This window comes from Chiloscyllium plagiosum, unplaced genomic scaffold (assembly GCF_037043375.1).
Source record: "Chiloscyllium plagiosum isolate Xiang-an unplaced genomic scaffold, Cpla_swu_hap1 HiC_scaffold_35, whole genome shotgun sequence".
NCBI classification, from domain to species: domain Eukaryota; kingdom Metazoa; phylum Chordata; class Chondrichthyes; order Orectolobiformes; family Hemiscylliidae; genus Chiloscyllium; species Chiloscyllium plagiosum.
The window spans coordinates 28457131-28482349 of record NW_028270173.1 but is presented as its reverse complement, the minus strand read 5'-3'; the positions used below and the strand labels follow the sequence as shown (position 1 = coordinate 28482349).

At 52.0% G+C, this 25219-nt stretch overlaps 1 protein-coding gene across 2 annotated transcripts in view; it reads right to left on the bottom strand.

The window, feature by feature from the left end:
- Positions 1-7280: 7280 nt before the first annotated feature.
- The window catches only part of dhx16 (DEAH (Asp-Glu-Ala-His) box polypeptide 16), a 59146-nt gene continuing 41207 nt past the window's right edge, over positions 7281-25219 (bottom strand). For both annotated transcript variants that reach the window (XM_087979439.1, XM_087979438.1), the window contains exons 15-21: positions 21823-21985; positions 20431-20549; positions 19849-19916; positions 15084-15246; positions 14716-14877; positions 12417-12590; positions 7281-7935 (exon numbers count right to left, since the gene is read on the bottom strand). In XM_087979439.1, the coding sequence (XP_087835565.1) occupies positions 7807-7935; positions 12417-12590; positions 14716-14877; positions 15084-15246; positions 19849-19916; positions 20431-20549; positions 21823-21985 (978 nt within the window). In that variant the 3' untranslated portion in view covers positions 7281-7806. The remainder of the gene's footprint in view (positions 7936-12416; positions 12591-14715; positions 14878-15083; positions 15247-19848; positions 19917-20430; positions 20550-21822; positions 21986-25219) is intronic.

Sequence of the window (25219 nt, the reverse complement as noted above, 5' to 3'; positions counted from 1 at the left end):
CAGCGCCGCCACGAGGACGGGAGGAGCCGCCGCCGACAGCGCCGCCAGGAGGACGGGAGGAACCGCCGCCGACAGCGCCGCCAGGAAGACGGGAGGAACCGCCGCCGACAGCGCCGCCAGGAGGACGGGAGGAACCGCCGCCGACAGCGCCGCCACGAGGACGGGAGGAACCGCCGCCGACAGCGCCGCCAGGAGGACGGGAGGAACCGCCGCCGACAGCGCCGCCAGGAAGACGGGAGGAACCGCCGCCGACAGCGCCGCCAGGAGGACGGGAAGAACCGCCAGGGACCAATATGAATGCAGACTGCTGTAGGGGTCCCAGTGACCAGGTCTATCAGGGAGATACAGTGACTGCTGTAGGGGGCCCAGTGACTGCTGTAGGGGGTCCCAGTGACCAGGTCTATCAGGGAGATACACTGACTGCTATAGGGGGTCCCAGTGACCATCAGGGAGATACACTGACTGCTGTAGGGGGTCCCAGTGACCATCAGGGAGATACACTGACTGCTGTAGGGGGCCCAGTGACCATCAGGGAGATACACTGACTGCTGTCGGGGGTCCCAGTGACCATCAGGGAGATACAGTGACTGCTGTAGGGGGTCCCAGTGACCAGGTCGATCAGGGAGATACAGTGACTACTGTAGGGGGTCCCAGTGACCAGGTCGATCAGGGAGATACAGTGACTGCCGTAGGGGGCCCAGTGACCAGGTCTATCAGGGAGATACAGTGACTGCTGTAGGGGGCCCAGTGACCAGGTCGATCAGGGAGATACAGTGACTGCCGTAGGGGGCCCAGTGACCAGGTCTATCAGGGAGATACAGTGACTGCTGTAGGGGACCCAGTGACCAGGTCTATCAGGGAGATACAGTGACTGCTGTAGGGGGCCCAGTGACCATCAGGGAGATCCACTGACTACTGTTGGGGGTCCCAGTGACCAGGTCGATCAGGGAGATACAGTGACTGCTGTCGGGGGTCCCAGTGACCAGGTCGATCAGGGAGATACACTGACTGCTGTAGGGGGTCCCAGTGACCAGGTCGATCAGGGAGATACAGTGACTACTGTAGGGGGTCCCAGTGACCAGGTCGATCAGGGAGATACAGTGACTGCTGTAGGGGGTCCCAGTGACCAGGTCGATCAGGGAGATACAGTGACTGCTGTAGGGGGTCCCAGTGACCAGGTCGATCAGGGAGATACAGTGACTGCTGTAGGGGGTCCCAGTGACCAGGTCGATCAGGGAGATACAGTGACTGCTGTAGGGGGTCCCAGTGACCAGGTCGATCAGGGAGATACAGTGACTGCTGTAGGGGGTCCCAGTGACCAGGTCGATCAGGGAGATACAGTGACTGCTGTAGGGGGTCCCAGTGACCAGGTCGATCAGGGAGATACAGTGACTGCTGTAGGGGGTCCCAGTGACCAGGTCGATCAGGGAGATACAGTGACTGCTGTAGGGGGTCCCAGTGACCAGGTCGATCAGGGAGATACAGTGACTGCTGTCGGGGGTCCCAGTGACCAGGTCGATCAGGGAGATACAGTGACTGCTGTCGGGGGTCCCAGTGACCAGGTCGATCAGGGAGATACAGTGACTGCTGTCGGGGGTCCCAGTGACCAGGTCGATCAGGGAGATACAGTGACTGCTGTCGGGGGTCCCAGTGACCAGGTCGATCAGGGAGATACAGTGACTGCTGTCGGGGGTCCCAGTGACCAGGTCGATCAGGGAGATACAGTGACTGCTGTCGGGGGTCCCAGTGACCAGGTCGATCAGGGAGATACAGTGACTGCTGTCGGGGGTCCCAGTGACCAGGTCGATCAGGGAGATACAGTGACTGCTGTCGGGGGTCCCAGTGACCAGGTCGATCAGGGAGATACAGTGACTGCTGTCGGGGGTCCCAGTGACCAGGTCGATCAGGGAGATACAGTGACTGCTGTCGGGGGTCCCAGTGACCAGGTCGATCAGGGAGATACAGTGACTGCTGTCGGGGGTCCCAGTGACCAGGTCGATCAGGGAGATACAGTGACTGCTGTCGGGGGTCCCAGTGACCAGGTCGATCAGGGAGATACAGTGACTGCTGTCGGGGGTCCCAGTGACCAGGTCGATCAGGGAGATACAGTGACTGCTGTCGGGGGTCCCAGTGACCAGGTCGATCAGGGAGATACAGTGACTGCTGTCGGGGGTCCCAGTGACCAGGTCGATCAGGGAGATACAGTGACTGCTGTCGGGGGTCCCAGTGACCAGGTCGATCAGGGAGATACAGTGACTGCTGTCGGGGGTCCCAGTGACCAGGTCGATCAGGGAGATACAGTGACTGCTGTCGGGGGTCCCAGTGACCAGGTCGATCAGGGAGATACAGTGACTGCTGTCGGGGGTCCCAGTGACCAGGTCGATCAGGGAGATACAGTGACTGCTGTCGGGGGTCCCAGTGACCAGGTCGATCAGGGAGATACAGTGACTGCTGTCGGGGGTCCCAGTGACCAGGTCGATCAGGGAGATACAGTGACTGCTGTCGGGGGTCCCAGTGACCAGGTCGATCAGGGAGATACAGTGACTGCTGTCGGGGGTCCCAGTGACCAGGTCTATCAGGGAGATACAGTGACTGCTGTCGGGGGTCCCAGTGACCAGGTCTATCAGGGAGATACAGTGACTGCTGTCGGGGGTCCCAGTGACCAGGTCTATCAGGGAGATACAGTGACTGCTGTCGGGGGTCCCAGTGACCAGGTCTATCAGGGAGATTCAGTGACTGCTGTCGGGGGTCCCAGTGACCAGGTCTATCAGGGAGATACAGTGACTGCTGTCGGGGGTCCCAGTGACCAGGTCTATCAGGGAGATACAGTGACTGCTGTCGGGGGTCCCAGTGACCAGGTCTATCAGGGAGATACAGTGACTGCTGTCGGGGGTCCCAGTGACCAGGTCTATCAGGGAGATACAGTGACTGCTGTCGGGGGTCCCAGTGACCAGGTCTATCAGGGAGATACAGTGACTGCTGTCGGGGGTCCCAGTGACCAGGTCTATCAGGGAGATACAGTGACTGCTGTGGGGGTCCCAGTGACCAGGTCCATCAGGGAGATACACTGACTGCTATAGGGGGTCCCAGTGACCATCAGGGAGATACACTGACTGCTGTAGGGGGTCCCAGTGACCATCAGGGAGATACACTGACTGCTGTAGGGGGTCCCAGTGACCATCAGGGAGATACACTGACTGCTTTAGGGGGTCCCAGTGACCATCAGGGAGATACACTGACTGCTATAGGGGGTCCCAGTGACCATCAGGGAGATACAGTGACTGCTGTAGGGGGTCCCAGTGACCAGGTCTATCCAGGAGATACAGTGACTGCTGTTGGGGGCCCAGTGACCAGGTCTATCAGGGAGATACACTGTCTGCTGTAGGGGGTCCCAGTGACCATCAGGGAGATACAGTGACTGCTGTCGGGGGTCCCAGTGACCATCAGGGAGATACACTGACTGCTGTAGGGGGTCCCAGTGACCATCAGGGAGATACAGTGACTGCTGTAGGGGGTCCCAGTGACCAGGTCTATCAGGGAGATACACTGACTGCTGTAGGGGACCCAGTGACCAGGTCTATCAGGGAGATCCACTGACTGCTGTAGGGGGTCCCAGTGACCAGGTCTATCAGGGAGATACACTGACAGCTGTAGGGGGCCCAGTGACCAGGTCGATCAGGGAGATACAGTGACTGCTGTAGGGGATCTAGTGACCAGGTCTATCAGGGAGATACACTGACAGCTGTATGGGGCCCAGTGACCAGGTCTATCAGGGAGATACAGTGACTGCTGTAGGGGGTCCCAGTGACCAGGTCTATCAGGGAGATACACTGACTGCTGTAGGGGGCCCAGTGACCAGGTCTATCCGGGAGATACACTGACTGCTGTAGGGGGTCCCAGTGACCAGGTCTATCACGGAGATACACTGACTGCTGTAGGGGGTCCCAGTGACCAGGTCTATCAGGGAGATACAGTGACTGCTGTAGGGGGTCCCTGTGACCAGGTCTATCCGGGAGATACAGTGACTGCCTTAGGAGGCCCAGTGACCAGGTCTATCAGGGAGATACAGTGACTGCTGTAGGGGGCCCAATGACCAGGTCTATCAGGGAGATACAGTGACTGCTGTAGGGGGCCCAATGACCAGGTCTATCAGGGAGATACAGTGACTGCTGTAGGGGGCCCAGTGACCATCAGGGAGATACAGTGACTGCTGTAGGGGGCCCAGTGACCAGGTCTATCAGGGAGATACAGTGACTGCTGTAGGGGGCCCAGTGACTATCAGGGAGATACAGTGACTGCTGTAGGGGGTCCCAGTGACCAGGTCTATCAGGGAGATACAGTGACTGCTGTAGGGGGTCCCAGTGACCAGGTCTATCACGGAGATACAGTGACTGCTGTAGGGGGTCCCAGTGACCAGGTCTATCAGGGAGATACAGTGACTGCTGTAGGGGGTCCCAGTGACCAGGTCTATCAGGGAGATACAGTGACTGCTGTAGGGGGTCCCAGTGACCAGGTCTATCAGGGAGATACAGTGACTGCAGTAGGGGGTCCTAGTGACCAGGTCTATCAGGGAGATACAGTGACTGCTGTAGGGGGTCCCAGTGACCAGGTCTATCAGGGAGATACAGTGACTGCTGTAGGGGGTCCCAGTGACCATCAGGGAGATACACTGACTGCTATAGGGGGTCCCAGTGACCATCAGGGAGATACACTGACTGCTATAGGGGGTCCCAGTGACCATCAGGGAGATACACTGACTGCTATAGGGGGTCCCAGTGACCATCAGGGAGATACACTGACTGCTATAGGGGGTCCCAGTGACCATCAGGGAGATACACTGACTGCTATAGGGGGTCCAAGTGACCATCAGGGAGATACAGTGACTGCTATAGGGGGTCCCAGTGACCATCAGGGAGATACAGTGACTGCTATAGGGGGTCCCAGTGACCATCAGGGAGATACACTGACTGCTATAGGGGGTCCCAGTGACCATCAGGGAGATACACTGACTGCTATAGGGGGTCCCAGTGACCATCAGGGAGATACACTGACTGCTATAGGGGGTCCCAGTGACCATCAGGGAGATACACTGACTGCTATAGGGGGTCCCAGTGACCATCAGGGAGATACACTGACTGCTATAGGGGGTCCCAGTGACCATCAGGGAGATACACTGACTGCTGTAGGGGGTCCCAGTGACCATCAGGGAGATACACTGACTGCTTTAGGGGGTCCCAGTGACCATCAGGGAGATACACTGACTGCTGTAGGGGGTCCCAGTGACCATCAGGGAGATACAGTGACTGCTGTAGGGGGTCCCAGTGACCAGGTCTATCCAGGAGATACAGTGACTGCTGTTGGGGGCCCAGTGACCAGGTCTATCAGGGAGATACACTGTCTGCTGTAGGGGGTCCCAGTGACCATCAGGGAGATACAGTGACTGCTGTCGGGGGTCCCAGTGACCATCTGGGAGATACACTGACTGCTGTAGGGGGTCCCAGTGACCATCAGGGAGATACAGTGACTGCTGTAGGGGGTCCCAGTGACCATCAGGGAGATACACTGACTGCTGTAGGGGGTCCCAGTGACCAGGTCTATCAGGGAGATACAGTGACTGCTGTAGGGGGCCCAGTGACCAGGTCTATCAGGGAGATACCGTGACTGCTGTAGGGGGCCCAGTGACCATCAGGGAGATACACTGTCTGCTGTTGGGGGTCCCAGTGACCAGGTCCATCATGGAGATACACTGACGTCTGTAGGGGGCCCAGTGACCAGGTCTATCAGGGAGATACAGTGACTGCTGTAGGGGGTCTATCAGGGAGATACAGTGACTGCTGTAGGGGGCCCAATGACCAGGTCTATCAGGGAGATACAGTGACTGCTGTAGGGGGCCCAGTGACCAGGTCTATCAGGGAGATACAGTGACTGCTGTAGGGGGTCCCAGTGACCAGGTCTATCAGGGAGATACACTGACTGCTGTAGGGGACCCAGTGACCAGGTCTATCAGGGAGATACAGTGACTGCTGTAGGGGGTCCCAGTGACCAGGTCTATCAGGGAGATACAGTGACTGCTGTAGGGGTCCCAGTGACCAGGTCTATCTGGGAGATACACTGACTGCTGTAGGGGGCCCAGTGACCAGGTCTATCAGGGAGATACAGTGACTGCTGTAGGGGGCCCAGTGACCATCAGGGAGATACACTGACTGCTGTAGGGGGTCCCAGTGACCAGGTCTATCCGGGAGATACACTGAATGTAGACTGCTGTAGGGGGCCCAGTGACCAGGTCTATCAGGGAGATACACTGACTGCTGTAGGGGACCCAGTGACCAGGTCTATCAGGGAGATCCACTGACTGCTTTAGGGGGTCCCAGTGACCAGGTCTATCAGGGAGATCCACTGACTGCTGTAGGGGGCCCCAGTGACCAGGTCTATCAGGGAGATACACTGACAGCTGTAGGGGGCCCAGTGACCAGGTCGATCAGGGAGATACAGTGACTGCTGTAGGGGATCTAGTGACCAGGTCTATCAGGGAGATACACTGACCGCTGTATGGGGCCCAGTGACCAGGTCTATCAGGGAGATACAGTGACTGCTGTAGGGGGTCCCAGTGACCAGGTCTATCAGGGAGATACACTGACTGCTGTAGGGGGCCCAGTGACCAGGTCTATCCGGGAGATACACTGACTGCTGTAGGGGGTCCCAGTGACCAGGTCTATCACGGAGATACACTGACTGCTGTAGGGGGCCCAGTGACCAGGTCTATCCGGGAGATACACTGACTGCTGTAGGGGGTCCCAGTGACCAGGTCTATCAGGGAGATACAGTGACTGCTGTAGGGGGCCCAGTGACCAGGTCTATCCGGGAGATACACTGACTGCTGTAGGGGGCCCAGTGACCAGGTCTATCAGGGAGATACAGTGACTGCTGCAGAGGGTCCCAGTGACCAGGTCTATCAGGGAGATACAGTGACTGCTGTAGGGGGTCCCAGTGACCAGGTCTATCAGGGAGATACAGTGACTGCTGTAGGGGGTCCCAGTGACCAGGTCTATCAGGGAGATACAGTGACTGCTGTAGGGGGTCCCAGTGACCAGGTCTATCAGGGAGATACAGTGACTGCTGTAGGGGCTCCATTGTCAAAGCGCCCCAGTCCTGTCACAGAGACACTCCGATAGGAGGATGCTGTGGAAATCGAGGGTTTGGAGCCCTCTGCACTGTTCGATTACAGATTACAAATATTGACAAACGAGAAGACAAGAGCTTTGACAGGAAGACAAACTGGCTTTCTTCTTCTACAAAAGTGCCAAACTTTATTTGAAACATCAGGAAGTTGCAGCTCTGGATTGCCGTAGACAGCCCCGTGCTGCACTAACCTCACTCGTGCAGATGTGAAAGCGTTCTGAGGGGCAAGGGTCCTGCTGCTGGCACAGGCCACTGGACCGGCCTGAGCTCTGGAATCGGAACTCCTTCCTTCTTGGTTACTGTTCCCGGTGGCTCAGATCCATTGTGGCCATTGCACTGCAGCCGAGAGGCACCGTTCCCCACCCAGCCCTAGCTCGATGCCGGCTGATACGCGGTGTAACCTTCCTCCTGGGGACAGAGGCTGCAGTTCGATCCAAACCAGGCATCCAGTGCCAGCACGACGCCGGGGGATTTGAGGCTATCCTTCAGGCAACCCTCGCTCCGTTTAATCCGAAACAGTGAACGTTCGCCCTGTAGGTAAATGAGGTGTCGTCCCACTGCAGAGGGGTGGGTGGCCGGGTGGGCGGGGCTCACCCGCTCCTGGCAGGGCACCCGTGCCCGGGCCCCTCAGCCGAGCTCCTCCCGGGTCTTGCCCACTTTCTTGGGCATCTTCTTGCTGGCCGCATCCTGCAGCTCCTTGGATTTGTAGTAATGCGGGGCCACCTCCAGCAGCCACCCACTGTCGATCTCGATCACCTGAGAGACAGAGGGGGAAAATTGAGAGGTGCAGCGCGGAGCTTCAAGGTAGCTGCTGAGGGGATGGGTGGTCCCCACTCGGTGCACTGTGGGTAGCTGAGGGCGGGGTTAGGTGGAGCGTCGGGGACAGTCCAAACTGAAAAAGCACCACAAACACCAACACGGATGAGCATGTAGGAAGCATGGTTACTAAGTTTGCGGATGACACCAGAATTGGTGCTATAGTCATCTAAGGTTACAAAGGAATCTTGAACACTTGGGCCAGTGGACTGAGGAGTGGCAGATGGAGTTTAATTTGGATAAATGCGAGGTGCTGCATTTTGATCAAACAAACAAGAGCAGGACGTATACAATCGGGCCCTGGAGCGGGTTTTCGTAAAGAGATTCCTCGGGGTTCAGGTACACAATTCTTTGGATGTTGCATCACAGGTAGACCGGGTGGTTAAGAAGGCGTTTAGCCTACATTGCTCATACATTTGACTGTAGGAGTTGGGACGTCATGTTGAGGTTTTACAGGATGTTGGTGAGGCCTCTTCTGGTCGCCCCGTTACAGGAAGGATATTGCTAAGCTGGTCAGGGTTCAGAAAAGGTTTGAAAAGGATGTAACCAGTAATGGAGGGTTTGAGTTCTGAGGAGAGGCTGGATAGGCTGGGACTATTTTTAGTGGAACAGCAGAGATTAAGGGGTTTAAGGAATTATGAGGGGCATAGATAAGGTGAATGGCAAAGAGTCTTTTCCCTGGGGTGCGAGAGTTCAAAACTCGGGGTCATATTTTTAAGGTGAGAGGAGAAAGTTTTTTAAAAAAGGGACCGGAGGGATAATTATTTTCCACACAGAGACTGATTCATGTGTGGAAATAGCTGCCAGAGGAAGTGATAGATGCAGGCACAGTTACAACATTTAAAAAGGTGTTTGGGCAGGAACACGAATAGGAAAGGTTTAGAAGGATACGGGGCAAGTGGCACTAGTTTAGCTAGGGAAACTTGGTCAACATAGACTGGTTGGACCAAAGGGGCTGTTTCTGTGCTCTAAAACTCTGGGTGCTGATGCAGTGCCACACTCCATCATTAGATGGTGCACCTGTCCACCATGCTGCAATTGACAAGCTCTCAGTCTTGCTGAGAGAGTCAGGAAAGTCATGGGCTCCAGTCCCACATCGGGAACTCAGTCATATAATCCTGGCTGACAATCCTCTCCAAGGGGCGTGCCGGGGGAGGGGCGGGGGGCTGTCTCGGTTTAAAGGATCAATCGTTTTTTTTAAAAAGGACTGAGGTGACAAGAAATGACTTCATTTAAAGGGCTCAAAGCATTTGGAATTTCCTACTGCAAGAGGGCTGTGGACACTTCATCATTTTAGGCTGGAATCGGGGGGAATGTTTGATGTATCAGGGTTGTGTGTAGCAGGCTAGAATGTGAAACTCAATATCATCCACGTTTCCACTGAACAGTGAGGCAGGCTGAAGTTGGCCCACTACTGCTGCTGCTAATTCCTGCCAGCTCCGGTGTAAAAGATCCGACGTGGTCACGAACCTGAAGAAGTGAGAGACACTCGCATTCCAGAATCCCCACCGCGTGGAGGCAGGCCAGCCTACCCTATATCCCTGTAATCCTGCATTTCCCATGGCTAACCCAGCTAGCTGGCACATCCCTGGGTGCTGTAGGCAATTTCATAGAAGGTAGGACGGTAGGACAAGTACAGCACAGTACAGGCCCTTCAGCCCTCGACGTTGTACCGAGCATTTATCTTAATCTAAGATCAACCTAACCCACACAGCCCACAATTTACTGCCATCCATGTGCTTGTCCAGCACTGTCTCTGATTCTACTCCCACCGCTGGCAGTGCATTCCACGCACCCACCACTCTCTGTGTAAAGAACCCACCTCTGACATCTCCCCTAAACCTTCCTCCAATCACCTTAAACTTATGGCCCCTTGTGACAGCCATTTCTGCCCTGGGGAAAAGTCTCTGGCTATTTACTCTATCACTGCTTCTCACTACCTTGTACACCTCTCTCAAGTCACCTCTCTTTCTTCCTTCTCTCCAGTGTGAAAAGCCCTAGCCTCGCTCAACCTCTCTTCATAAGACAAGCCCTCCAATCCAGGCAGCACTCAGATAAATCTCCTCTGCACCCTCTCTGAAGCATCCACATCCTACCAATAAAATGAGGTGACCAGAACTGGACACAACATTCCAAATGTGGTCGAACCAGAGTTTTATAGAGCTGCAGCAAAACCTTGTGACTTTTAAATTCAATCCCCCCCGTCAATGAAAACCAAAACACCATATTCCTTCTTAACAACCCTATCAATATGGGTGACAACTTTGGGGGACCAATGTACGTAGACCCCAAGATCTCACTGTTCCTCCATATTGCCAAGAATCCTGTCTTTAACCTCGTATTCAGCATTCACATTCGACCTTCCAAAATGAATCACTTCACATTTATCTAGGTTGAACTCCATCTGCCACTTCTCAGAGCAGCTCTGCATCCTGTCAATGTCTTGTTGCAGTTTGCAACAGCCCTCAACACTATCTACAACACCACTGGCCTTTGTGTCATTGGCAAACTTACTAACCCACCCTTCCACTTCTTCATCCAAGTCATTGATAAAAACAACAAAGAGCAGAGGCCCAAGAACTGTCTTCTTTTGGCCAGCCAATTCTGTATCCAGACAGCCACATTTCCCTGTATCCATACCTCCTACCTTCCTGACTGAGCCTATCGTGGGGAACCTTATCAATGCCTTACTGAAATTCGTATATACCACATGCACAGCTCGTTAACTTGTCCTGTCACATCCTTAAAGAACTCTACGTACATAGATCCCCCAAAGTTGTCACCCATATTGATAGGGTTGTTAAGAAGGAATATGGTGTTTTGGCTTTCATTGACGGGGGGGATTGAATTTAAAAGTCACAAGGTTTTGCTGCAGCTCTATAAAACCCTTAAAGAACTCAATCAGGCTTGTGAGGCATGGCCTACCTCTCACAAAGAGATGCTGATGATTTCGCACGGCCAATCCACCTAACCTGCACACCTTTGCACAACAGAGGTAACCCGGAGCACCCAAACGAAAACCACGGGGAGAACGTGCAAACTCCACACGGTCAGTCACCTGAGATCGGAATCGAACCACGGGTCCACCGCACCGTGAGGCAACAGTGCTAACCTTCTGTTACATCTTCCCAAAAAGAAGAGAAATCACAAACCATGTATTTCGCCACTTGGGTTCAATGGCCTTGTTTTGTAAGAACTTCAAAAATAAGAGTGGGATTAAAAAGATTAGATTAGATTCCCTACAGTCTGGAAACAGGCCCTTCGGCCCAACAAATCCACACCGACCCACTGAAGAGTATCCCACCTAGGCCCATTTCTCTGACTAATGCACCTAACACTATGGGTAATTTAGCATGGCCAATCCACCCTAACCTGCACATCTTTGGACTGTGGGAGGAAACCGGAGCACCCGGAGGAAACCCACGCAGACACGGGGAGAATGTGCAAACTCCACACAGACAGTCGCCCGAGGCTGGAATCGAACCTGGATCCCTGGTGCTGCAAGGCAGCAGTGCTAACCACTGAGCCACCGGGCGGCATAGTGTTTGGTGCATGAGTCAGAGAGAAATGGGTCTGGGTGGGTTACTCTTCGGAGGGTCTGTGTGGACTTGTTGGGCCGAAGGGCCTGTTTCTGCACTGTAGGGAATCTAATCTAGTGCATTCGGCCCCTCGGTTCGGTTCTGCTCTGTCTGAATGTGGCCTCAACCCTACTTTCTATCCTACTCCTCACCCTCCAAGTCCCTGTCAATCAGAAAGCTGTCATACTCAGCCTTGAATGTATGGTTTCTGGGAAAGAGAATTTCACAACTCACTACTCCTCAGAGAGAAGAAATTCCTTCTCACCTTCATCTTAAATGGCAGATGTCTGATTTTAAAACAGCAACCTTAAGGAACTGAATTCCTGTATTTTTCTAGTTTAAATTAAGAAGGGCGCTAAATATTAACTGATTTCTTCATTTTTCTACTTCTTCTATGAAGGTAATGATTAACCTTTTACTCTTACTACCTTGTACCCAAGATTTGTTTACACCTTTGTATCTAAAATGGCGCTTTTCACTGCACTCCTGTACTTGAGTACACGTGACAGTAAAAAATAAATTTTAAAAAGTCTCCCTCCCCAGTTCTATACTCCCCACTGTGTAGTAATAATCTCCTTAGCCACAAGATAAACCTCTAATTCCTCTGCGTGTGGCGATGGTTATCTGGATGTGGAGACTTGGGGAGGAGGAGCCTTTAACAGGAATGCAAGAGGGGCCAATGATGCCCTCCACAGGTGAACAGCTGCCAACCTCACACTGGACTGAGGAGGAGGGTCATCCAGCACAAGGGTGTTAAAAAAGTCAGCAGGAAACGTTGGAGTAACAAGAGACAGACAGACAGACAGACAGAAACAGGGAAAGTGTGGTCAGCTGGGAACGTACCTGTCTCATGAACTCCTTTGTGGTGAAGACCAGCTCGTGGTAGATGAGCCAGCGGGGCTGCTCCTCGAACAGGCTGCTGTTGGGGTGGACGTAGACTGCCTGCTGGTGCTTCACCGTCTTGTAGCCAGTGCGAGTGAGCCGGGCGGTGTGGTAGAAGAAGCCAGCGGTGATGGCCTGCAGGCAATTTGGTGGGGTGGGGGGGGGGGGAGAAACTGTGTGAGAGAATCATCTCCCAACTATCTTTCAGACGGGTCTTCCTCCCAGCTGGGCAGTGGTTACTGGGAGGTGGGGGCCCAGTGCCCAGATCAGCAGTCAGCTCTCCTCTCAGTGCCACCCACCCACAGACGCGTGCGTGCGCGCACACACACACACAGCCCCCTCCCCCAATTCAGCACAGCATTTGGTGAACTTCACTTCAAACACAGCTACACAGAGCCGTAGCACCGAGGAAGGAGGTGTGCCCCATCACTGAACGTGTGCTGACTCTTCGGTGGATCGATCTAACAGACTCTGTTCTTTCTCATCCCCTCGGCCCTGCACACCTTGCCTTTTCAAGGACCTGTTATATTCCGCCAATTCCCCTTTATGAAAGTTCAGACTGGACCTGCTTCCACTCATCTTTTCAGGCAGTAAAATCCAGACCAACCCCCCCCCCCCCAACACCAAAAAGAAAAACCATCTCCCGTTCTGCTTTTAAACCATTCACTCAGCTTCTAGTTACTGACTCGCCCCCGACTGCGAACGTGTTTCGAACAGAACTCCTCACGGTCTCAAACACTTCCATTCAATCATCACGCTACCTCTTGAGTTCTGAGGAGAGCAATCCCAACTTCTCCAGTCCCCTCACAAAGCTGGTATTCTTGGTACCAGTCCGGACCTGTCAAAAATCACCAACTGGATACAATAAACCCCTGCACAACTCTGTCTGATAGTAACCGGCCTTACGGTCAGACTGCTCTCTTGCTGTGTTACAAAAGAAACCCAACACAAATGATCAGGAATTTCACAGCTGGAGTTAAACAGGCAGTTCCGATAGTGGTCGGACTGATCTGTGGGTGGCCACAGACTGGCACAAGACAGCTGGTGCTTTGTTTCGGGGCAAGCCGACCCAAGCAGTGGGCGACACGGCGGCTCAGTGGTTAGCACTGCTGCCTCACAGCGCCAGGACCCGGGTTCGATCCCAGCCTCAGGCAACTGTCCGTGTGGAGTTTCCACACTCTCCCCGTGTCTGCGTGGGTTTCCTCTGGGTGCTCCGGTTTCCTCCCACAGTCCAAAGGTGCGCAGCTTAGGGTGGATTGGCCATGGTGAATTTTCCACAGTGTTCAGGGATGTGTAGGTTAGGTTCATTAGTCAGGGGTAAATGTACGGTAATAGGATAAGGCAAGGGTCTGGGTGGGTTACTCTTCAGAGGGTTGGTGTGGACCTGTCGGGCCGAAGGGCCAGTTTCCCACACTGTAGGGAATCTATGCTTCAGTGACTGTGGCCTGATTCCGCCTTGGCACAGCTCTGTTCTGCAGCTGGTCTGGGAATAGCCAACCTACACAGACTTGTCCCGCTGATTAAACCAAGTAGGGTCTACAACACCCTCCGGTCAAAGGACTGGCTCCTGTCGTCTGCCACAACAATACACCAGGAGCAGTCCTCCCCTGCCATCACCAGCTCAACCTCCGATCGATTTTTACTGGGCAAGGGTATTAAACATTAAGGACCAGATGTGAGCAAGAGAGGGTTCAGAGTCCGTTTAGGCATGGTTTAACTGAACAGCTCCCTGGATAAGGATACCCTCTCCCATTCTGAAGTTCCTGACTCTGGCCCCCCACTCAGATCACGTGGGCAGCTCCGGCCTTCGGCGTCACAGAATCCCTACAGTGTGGAAGCTGGAAGCTGGCCACACTGACTCCCCTCCAAAGAACATCCCACCCAGACCCATCTCCTCTTCCCCCCCCCCCCCCCAACTCTATCCCTGTAACTCTGCATTTCTCGTGGCCCACCCACCTGACCTGCACATCTTTGGACTGTGTGAGGAAACCGGAGCACCCGGAGGAAACCCACGCAGACACGGGGAGAATGTGCAAACTCCACACAGTCAGTCGCCTGAGGCTGGAATCGAACCCGGGTACTAGCACTGGGAGGCAGCCGTGCTAACCTCTGAGCCACCGTTTCACCTAGCAAGGTTCAAACCCAGGTCTGCAGAAGACTAGCTTATTTTCAGGATTAACAGTCCAGCGAAAATGCCACTTAGCCATCGTCTTCCCCCTGTACACTTGAGCGTGACCGTCGCTGTGCTCCCCACTCTCACCTTGCGGATGAGGACGTTATCGCCCGCAGAAGATTTCATCTCCACTTCAATCCTCTCCATCAGACCCTCCAACTGGTCCCGCACGTCCCTGGCTCTCCGCATCGACCGGAACTGAATGAAATTCTCGTAACACCACTGCGTGGAGTAGCCGCTTTCTACCCACTGCAGCGGAGTGGGGGGGGGGGGGGGGAAGGAGGAGGAGTGAGAAAGGACAGGTCAGGGCTTACACGGCCCTCAACGGTGGTGAGATGCACGCGCCGCTCCCCTCCCTGCCACCGAACACAAGGGGACTCTCACAGTCCCTGAATGCACAGGGTGACTGTGCTACACTTTGGTGTTCAGATTTAGTACCTGCTGCTCCCCCTCACCTGTGTATAGACGTTGAGCAGGACCAGATGATCCCCCCCAGGCAGGAAGAAGTTCATGCGAGCATTGTCAGCATGCACCACCTTGTCTTTGGGCCGGTAGAAGATGGCGTTGTTGACCGACAGCATGGCTGCGATGGTTAGGATCTCCTCAGAGCACTGGTACCTGTGGCGGGGGAGGGTGGGGGCGCAGTGAAATGGCAAATCAGCACACACAGTGTCTGTCAACACTGGCCTTCACCAAATCTCTTAACCACACACTCAAACACAAGTTAACTGGGGGGAGGGGAGCCTTGAGCTGATCATTTTTGCTAATAGTCACGAGTCCTTTCCTTCTCCAACAATACCACATTGAACATAGAATATAGAACATAAGTTGCGCCGACCTGTGGAACCAATCTGGAGCCCATCTAATCTACACTATTCTATTATCATCCATAGGTTTATCCAATGACCATTTAAATGCTCTTAACGTTCGCGAATCTACTACTGTTGCAGGCAGGGCATTCCACGCCCGTACTACGCTGAGTAAAGAATCTACCTCTGACATCTGTCCTGTATCTATCACCCCTCAATTTAAAGCTATAATCCCCTCATGCTAGTCATCACCATCCAATGGATGTAATGGGTAGCCATAACTGCGGCAATGAATTATTTTCAATCATTGTGACTTTATTAAGTGAGGAATAAAACCATATTCTGTTTTACTGCAGTCACTTTCTGCAAGGTCAAAATGGGTTTATGACTTGATGGCTATTTTTATGGGCAAAGCAAATGTACACTTAAGAGTAACAAATGTAAAAATGTTCAGGTTAAAAACTTTTCACATACAGACACAGGTATGTTTTAAAATGGTTTAATTGCCTTAAAAAAAAGCAACAGGTCTGTTGGAGAAAGAAAAATTCAGTGTGGTCTTTAGAAAATCAGTGAATTTGAGTCAGGCAACAACAGCTATCGTTGTGGAGTCGCACGTGCTTCTGTTAGCTAAATGACAGTGAGGAGATTTTTGAATTTTCCAAAATAGTTACATGTATCTGTTAGGGTGTTAGGAATGAGATTAAATCTCTCAGGGATGATCCTGCATGACCCTCTCAAGCAGACAAACAAATGACTCTGCAGGTGTCACGGTTATCTTGGTAGAGATCAAGTTACAATCACGGAGATATAATTGTCATTTCAAGGCACAAATTCGGAAACAATAAATGCTACCAGTAAAATATCTATCAGAAATCAGCTACACACTACCTACCAATGTGAGATGCATATCACGTCGATGCATTGGCAAACCAATTAGATTTCAGGATGTCTCTGATCACGGGGAGGCTAACAAGGGTTAATAAACAGAGACTCTTAGTGGTTAGCAGCACAGCAAAGATGACTGGAGGCAGGAGGAGAACAAGGGACCTGTGCCCAGTTAACCAGGAAACCCTGGCTGGGTCTGACTGAAAACCACCGCTTTTATTAAGTATTGTTTGTTTTGATAAACTTCATAAACTGTAAAAACACATCTATATCTGAAAGGAATCCTGTGATTAATCAGGATCAGTAAGCTTTTAAGACTGGCTTTCTTAACTCAGTTTATAATTGTAATTGACTTGGGTCTTACGATTAGAGCAAAGCCCACAATCTTACAATACACATTGAGGTCAGCGAACAAAGACAGAACAATGTGAGAATACACAGTGTCTCCATCACTGGTGCAATGTGTACCAACAAAAAAGACACACTGCTGGGGTCTGGGAAGGTTTCTCTGGCAGTGCCTCCAATACCTGCCATGGGGCATATTACAGCACAGCTGCCTGGAGGAGAGGCACCTCTGTGCCTTGGAAACACGTCCGCCATTCCCTCATTTCTGCTGGATCAGAACCCCAGTGCTCCCTCCCTAACAGCACTGTGGGCGTACCCACGTTACAGTGGTTCAAGAAACTGGGTTAGGCCTACTGTCGAAATGGAACGTCTTGATAATCTGTAAATGCTAGATTTGCCAGCAAAATCCAAAGCCATGGACAATCAGAAGAAAACATCTACAATACAGAAATTATAGGTATTCCAATGGTGAAGTGGGGAGGGGTGGAAAGAGGTAGGTGGTCATGGTGATTTTGGAGACGGTCGTGGTGGTCATAGAGATTTTGGAGACGGTCATGCTGGTCATGGTGAATTTAGAGATGGTTGTGGTGGTCATGGAGAATTTGGAGATGGTCTTGGTGATTTTGGAGATGTTCTTGGTGGTCACGGGGATTTAGGAGACGGTCGTGGTGGTCACGGTGACTTTAGAGATGGTCGTGGTGGTCATGGTGATTTTGGAGATGGTCGTGGTGGTCACGGTGATTTAGGAGATGGTCGTGGTGAATTTGGAGACGGTCATGGTGATTTTGGAGGTGGTCACGGCGACTTTGGAGATGGTCACGGCGACTTTGGAGATGGTCGTGGTGGTCACGGTGACTTTGGAGACGGTCATAGTAGTCACGGTGATTTTGGAGATGGTTGTGATGGTCATGGTGATTTTGGAGGCAGTCGTGGTGGTTATGGTGATTTTGGAGATGGTCGTGGTGAATTTGGAGACGGTCTTGGTGGTTATGGTGATTTTGGAGATGGTCATGGTGAATTTGGAGATGGTCTTAGTGGTCATGGTGATTTTGGAGATGGTCTTGGTGGTCACGGGGATTTAGGAGACCGTCGTGGTGGTCACGGTGACTTTAGAGACGGTCGTGGTGGTCACGATGATTTTGGAGACGGCCGTGGCAGTCACGGTGATTTTGGAGACGGCCGTGGTGGTGGTGGCGATGGTGTTTAGGGGATGGCCGTGGGTATGATAATTTTGGGGATGGTCGTGGTGATGTTGAGTTGGGGATGGTCGCGGTGGTGGTCATTTTCGGGATGGTCGCAGTGGTGGTGTTTTGGGCGATGGTCATGGTGGTGTTTTTGGGGATGGTCGTGGTGGTGGTGTTTTGGGCAATGGTCGTGGTGGTATTTTGGGCAATGGTCGTGGTGGTGGTATTTTGGGCAATGGTCGTGGTGGTGGTATTTTGGGTGATGGTCATGGTGGTGGTGTTTTTGGGGATGGTCGTGGTGGTGGTGTTTTGGGCAATGGTTGTCATGGTGGTGTTTTGGCGATGGTCTTGGTGGTGGTGTTTTGGGCGATGGTCTTGGTGGTGGTGTTTTGGGCGATGGTCTTGGTGGCGTTTTTGGGGATGGCCGTGGTGGTGTTTTTGGGGATGGTCTTGGTGGTGGTGTTTTTGGGGGGGGGGGGGGGGGTGACCATAAACATAGGAGCAGAAATTAGGCCATTTGGCCCATCAAGTCAGCTCCGCCATTCAATCATGGCTGATAAGTTTCTCAACCTCATTCTCCCACTTTCTCCTTGTAACGCTGAGCAATCAAAAAACCTATCTATCTTTGTCTTAAATATACTAAATGGCCTGGCCTCCACAGCCTTCTGTGACGATGAATTCCACAGACTCACCACTCTCTGGCTGAAGGAGTTTCTTCTTATCCCTTTACTCTAAGGCTATGCCCTTGAGTTCTAATCTCTCCTACCAATGGAAACATCTTCCCAACATCTACTCTGTCCAGGCCATTCAGTGTTCTGTAAGTTTCAATTAGATTTCCCCCCCACCCATCCGTTTAAACTCCATTAGACTTAGACCCAGAGTCCTCAAACGTTTCTCAGCTGTTAAGCTTTTCATTCCCGGGACCATTCTGGTGAACCTCCTCTGAACGCGCTCCAGTACATCCTTCCTGACATAAAGGGCCCCAAGACTGCACACGATACTCCAAATGTGGTCTGACCAGAGCCTTACAGAGCCTCAGAAATACACCCTTGCTTTCATATTCAAGTCCTCTCAAAACAGATGCCAACACCGGACTGGCCTTCCGAACTACTGACTCAACCTGCAGTGGCTGTAATTGATATACATTGTCCGCACCAGTTAGGACTGGCGTAAAAGCAGGATTGTAAAAGCTGCAAATTTCAACAGAATGAGGAAGGAACTAAGATAAGCAGACAGGAACAATCTCAACTCGGAAATAGAAGTAAACACCAAACTGGAAAGGAACACAAATTATGGCACATCACAGTTAGCCCAAATGGCTTGGCTCTGTGCCGTAAATTTTTTGTCTTCTCAAACCTGTGAGCAATAAGTATCTGTGTGTGTCTATTAAGAAAATCGATTTACAAGCAGTCCCCAAAATACAGTCACAGACTCGTACACGGAAACAGGCACTTCAGCCTACTCTGTCTATACTGACCAACAAATACCAAATTACACCAATCCCATTTACTTGGTACACAACCCTCTCAGGTAAAATGTTCCATTCATCCACCACCCTCGGGGTAAAAAAAGATCTCCTCTAAACTATTTACTCCTCACCTTCAACTTTCTGGTCTTAAGGCATGGCTTACTGGAGGAAAAGAATAATGGATAAACAGGGCAGCTGAATGCAAAAGCAAGGTTGGTGAATAGCTAAAGGGTAAAAAGAGAACTCTAAGATGTTTAGTGAAACCAGCTTGAAAGGGTCTTTTTGACACGTACAGAGAATGCCACAGTGGGATGGGGCTGAAACAGGATAGGGACAACTTGAAAGGGGACCAGACGTGATGGTAAACGCATCCCTTTCCACCGTGGAATAAATTTTATTTGATAAACCAATTGCTGGAACTAAGGTTTTGAACCAACAAGGAGTTCAGGACTTCTCATGTCAGGGTTTCAACAACGCGCAGGTCAGACCAAACATGGAAGTGGCATCGTCTGTTCTGGCCGTCACTCACCTCTCAGAGGCTAGGATCATTTTGGACAGCATGGGGTCCACAGGGAGCTCTGCCATCCTGCGACCGAGCTAAAACAAACACAGAGGGTGGTACGTTAGGGAAGCACGATGCACTGACACACCGCCAGGGGGCAGGAGCGAGAGGGCAGGAGAGGACCACAGTCAACAGCGGGGAGGTGGGTGGGAACTGCAGGCCTGCTGCGCCGAGGATTTGGGGAGAAGCTGAGGCGATTTGCCGGAACTCGCGTGCAAGGATGCAATCTGCCCAGGTCCACTCTCAGGAAGGCACCAGGAGTCGGCTCAAACCAGTGATCCGACAACAAGCCGGGCATTTCAAAGCCTGCTGATTTGCGAGGGAAGGGCACGGCTGGAGGGGGTAAGTGGTTCTGGAGAAGAGCCAGTCAGGGGTGGGAGATGGCGCGGTTAAGATGCGACTTGCCGAAGGGTGCACGAGAAGGGGTGCCTGTAGCTCTGGGAGGAGAGAGAAGCAAGGGAGGTGCAGGAGTGCAGGGTCAGGAGGCAGAGGCCCCATAAATCCGAGCCATTTTCCCCCCCACTCCCCTCCCCGGGCACCGCGCCTTACCTTGGTCAGCTCTCCGAGGTGGTTCAGAGCCCCCAGGGCGTACAGCTGCTCCAAGGCCAGCACTAGGGTCTCGTGAGGAGGGGGGTCCATGAAATCAAAGTGGATCAGGTCGTTGATTCCTGTAAAGAGCAGGGTGCGGCATTAAATGGGGACTCCCTGACGGCCCAAACGGACAGAAGGTGCCCAATAAACAACAGCCATGTGGTGACAATAATTGCAAAACACTGTGTGGCCGCTGGAAATCAAAACAGGACGTGGTGGAACGGAAGTGGGGCTGGCAGCTTCTGGGAAGACGAAAATAATTCATGTTGCGTTCGAGATAACTCGTTTTCTTTTTAAAGAAAGGGGCACACATTGCACGTGGAGTCCATGAATTTTGCCAATCGAACGCTGAGCGTGACCAAAGCCAGATCAGCGGCTTAGCCGATTGATCGGTTGTTGGGGGGAGGTCAGATATCCAGCAGGTCAAAACACGGCTACAAATGTTCTCTTTTCAACCAGTCTTACCGACTCCATTTCCCTCAGCGTTAATCCAGTAAAGACATGGTCATGGAGGAGCAACTGGCAGGCTCACTCAGGAGGTTGCTTTTAAGCACTGAACTCAATCAGAGCAAATCCGAGTGGGGGAAAAACAAAAAGGTGGTGGAAAGGGGCCCTATCCCCGCCCCGCTGCCCCAATCACCTCCTGCCTTCCTTTCACAGATCACTGCGTCGTAAACCCCTGGGTTCAATTCCCACGTGGGTCGCGAACGCACAATGTGGGCTGACATTCTCCGGGAAGCAGGACTGGAGTGCCGCACTGTCTTCCTGAGGAGACATCAAATTGGGATCCTGTTGGTACTCGGTTCCACACCAGTCAGTGAGACAGAAACCAAGACACGCACCGTTTCTCTGTGGAGAGAGTTATTGACTTGCTCAGTGTCAGCCCTCTCATCCCACACTGACCTCTCCATTTGTGTGTGCTCAGACAATTAAAATCCACCACTTGTTTGTCTCAGTCTCCAATGAAGACACTGACAAACATGAGTAGAAATTGAGACAGGAATTGCTGGCAAAGCTCTGGAAGTCTGGCGGCATCTGCGGACAGAAATCAGAATGAACGTTTCGCATCTGGTGACCCTTCCTCGGAAGGAGAAATTGACCAGACCCTGACAATGAGTGTGACATCAATGCGAAGCGAAGCAGGTCAACATGCCGTGCCCTGGTCAGTATTGACCAACAACCCTGAGAACAGGATTCACGGCACTGAATACCGGATCCTGCTGCGAACAAAGGAGACCACCAGCGTTACAACAGTGACTGCAGCAGCTCAAAACCACTGCAAGTCGGTTGTGAAGTGCCTGGATGGGTTGAGATGGTGCCGTGTAACAAGCCCCGCTTCTATTTCCTTACCTAAGCTCTTCAGCAGCAGCACCACGTTGCCCAGGTTTGTTCGCTGTATTTCCGGGATGGACGTTTCCTCCATTTCGTGCTTGAAGGCCCAGGCTGTGTAGAGACGGAAGCACTTCCCGGCAGCCACGCGGCCAGCCCTGCCAGCTCGCTGGTTAGCTGATGCCTGGAGTCACAAGGAGGCAGGGACCGACAGGGTTAGAGCAGCAAGCATTTCCGCCGCTGGCTGGCGAACTACAGTTACTGCTTCAGGACGGCCGCGGGCTAATCCTCGTGGCCGGGAGAGTCGGGGACCGGGCTGAGCAACGATAAAACTGGCTTTGTGCGTGGAAAATCATGTCTCACAAACTTGATTGAGTTTTTTGAGGAAGTAACAAAGAGGATTGATGAGGGCAGAGTGGTAGATGTGTTCTATATGGACTTCAGTAAGGCATTCGACAAGGTTCCCCATGGGAGACTGATTAGCAAGGTTAGATCTCACGGAATACAGGGAGAACTAGCCATTTGGATACAGAACTGCATGCAATTCTGGTCTCCTTCCTATCGTAAAGATGTTGTGAAACTTGAAAGGGTTCAGAAAAGATTTACAAGGATGTTGCCAGGGTTGGAGGATCTGAGCTACAGGGAGAGGCTTAACAGGCTGGGGCTGTTTTCCCTGGAGCTTCAGAGGCTGAGGGGTGACCTTATAGAGTTTTTAAAAATTATGAGGGGCATAGATAGGATAAATAGACAAAGTCTTTTCCCTGGGGTCAGGGAGTCCAGAACTAGAGGGCATAGGTTTAGGGTGAGAGGGGAAAGATATAAAAGAGACCGAAGGGGCAACTTTTACACGCAGAGGGTGGTACGTGTATGGAATGAGCTGCCAGAGGCTGTGGTGGAGGCTGGTACAATTGCAACATTTAAGAGGCATTTGGATGGGTATATGAATAGGAAGGGTTTGGAGGGATATGGGCTGGGTGCTGGCAGGTGGGACTAGATTGGGTTGGGATATCTGGTCGGCATGGACGGGATGGACCGAAGGGTCTGTTTCCATGCTGTACATCTCGATGACTCCAAGTCCACACCGACCCTCTGAAGAGTAATCCACCCAGACCCATTCTCCTACCCTATTACTCTACATTTATCCCTGACAAAGCAACTAACCCACATATCCCTGAACACTATGGGACAATTTAGCATAGCCAATTTATCCTAACCTGCATGTCTTTGAACTGTTGGGAGGAAACCAGAGCACCCGGAGAAAACCCACACATGACACGGGGAGAATGTGCAAACTCCACACAGACAGTCGCCCGATGCTGGAATTGAACCTGGGTCTTTGGCACGGTGAAGCAGCAGTGCTAACCACTGTTAGCAGTTTCCCGAACCTGCACCGCAGGCTCAATAAGGTCTGGTTGGAACCTCAAATCCACATTCTCGCCTTACCCTGATAAATTCTCATTCCTTGCTTCAGAAATATCGAAATACTTCTCTTAAAAATGCTCAGAGGCTCTGCTTCTTCTGAGGAAGAGAGTTCCAAACACTCACGACCCTTTCAGAATTAATGAATCTCCTTTCCTAAATGGGCGACCCCTTATTTTTAAATTCACAAGGCGCATCATCCTTTCCATGTTCACCTGACGTAAGATGCTAAGAGGTCTTGACATTTTAATCAAGTCACCTCTTACTCTTTCAGAGCTCTTTCAGATATAATCCTAACCTGTCCAACCCTCCTCCTCAAGACAGCCTGACCTCTCAAAGTCTCAAAAATTTGAACGCATTCGTATCCTTCCTTAATAAGATGACCGGTATTATACACAGTCTGGAGTCATAGAGATGTACAGCACGGACAGTGAACCCTTCCATCCAACTAGTCCATGCCGACCAGATACCCGAAATTAAACTAGTCCTGTTTGCCAGCACTTGGCCCATATCCTTCCAAACCCTTCCTATTCATATACCCATCCAGATGCCTTTTAAATGCTGTAATTGTACCAGCCTCCACCACTTCCTCTGGTAGCTCATTCCATACACGCACCACCCTCTGGGTGAAAAAATGGCTCCTTAGGTCCTCCTTACGTCTTTCATCTCACACCTTACCTACGCCGTCACGTTGACTATCCCAACCCAGAGAAAAGACCTTGTCTATTTATCTTATCCATGCCCCTCATGATTTTATAAACCTCTATAAGGTCACCCCTCAGCCTCCGATGCTCCAGGGAAAACAGCCCCGGCCCATTCACCCTCTCCCTGTAGCTCAAATTCTCCAACCCTGGCAACATCCTCATAAATCTTTTCTGAACCCTTTCAGGTTTCACAACATCTTTCCTATAGCAGAGAGGCCAGAATTGAATGCAGTATTCGAAAAGTGGTCTAATCAGTGTCCTGTACGCAGCATGACCTCCCAGTGCCGATACTCAGTGCACTGACCAATAAAAACAAGTGTGCCAAATGCCACCTTTACCCCCCCCCCCCCAGTTTACCTGTACTTCCACCTTCTAGGAAACTATGAACATGCACCCCAAGGTGCATAGTTTCATTCACTAATGGCAGCACGGTGGCTCAGTGGTTAGCACTGCTGCCTCACAGCATCAGGGTCTCAGGTTCGATTCCAGCCTCGGGCGACTGTCTGTGTGGAGTTTGTACATTCTCCCCGTGTCTGTGTGGAGTTTGTACATTCTCCCCGTGTCTGTGTGGAGTTTGTACATTCTCCCCGTGTCTGTGTGGGTTTCCTCCGGGTGCTCCGATTTCCTGCCATAGTCCAAAGATGTGCAGTTCAGGTGAATTGGCCAGGCTAAATTGCCTGTAGTGTTAGGTGCATTAGTCAGAGGGAAATGGGTCTGGGTGGGTTACTCTTCGGAGGGTCAATGTGGACTTGTTGGGCTGAAGGGCCTGTTTCCACACTGTTAGGAATCTAATCTAATCTAACTCTCCATAAGTCTAGGAAAAGCAGCAACCTAATCTGGACACAGCATGGTCCCATCAACTGCACTGTGATCATCACTAGATAATTGGTTTCTGTGATGTTGGTGAGGAATAAGGATTGACCCAGGACACTGTAGATACCTTTCCCTGTCCCTTTTCCAAAACAAAAGCACCCTATCATACTTTGCATCCAAGTAATGAAGTAGATGAAGGCCTCAGGTAACAAGTGGTCTGCAGAACACCACCTCTGGCACTGCATGAGATGATCAGCCAAGATCATCTTTCTGCCCCATTGTACTAAACAATACTTCTCCCTCAGCTGACATCATTGAATACTGTTTGTGTGAGCTTGCTGTGCTCAAATTGGGTTGCTGTTCCGTCCTACATGTCAAAGGAGTGGGTGCGTCAGGGATTAGAGTATGTCATTCTTTAAGTGCGCTCATGGCCCCTGGGTGGAACTTGACCCCTGAGCTTCTGAATCAGGGTGGAGTAAGGA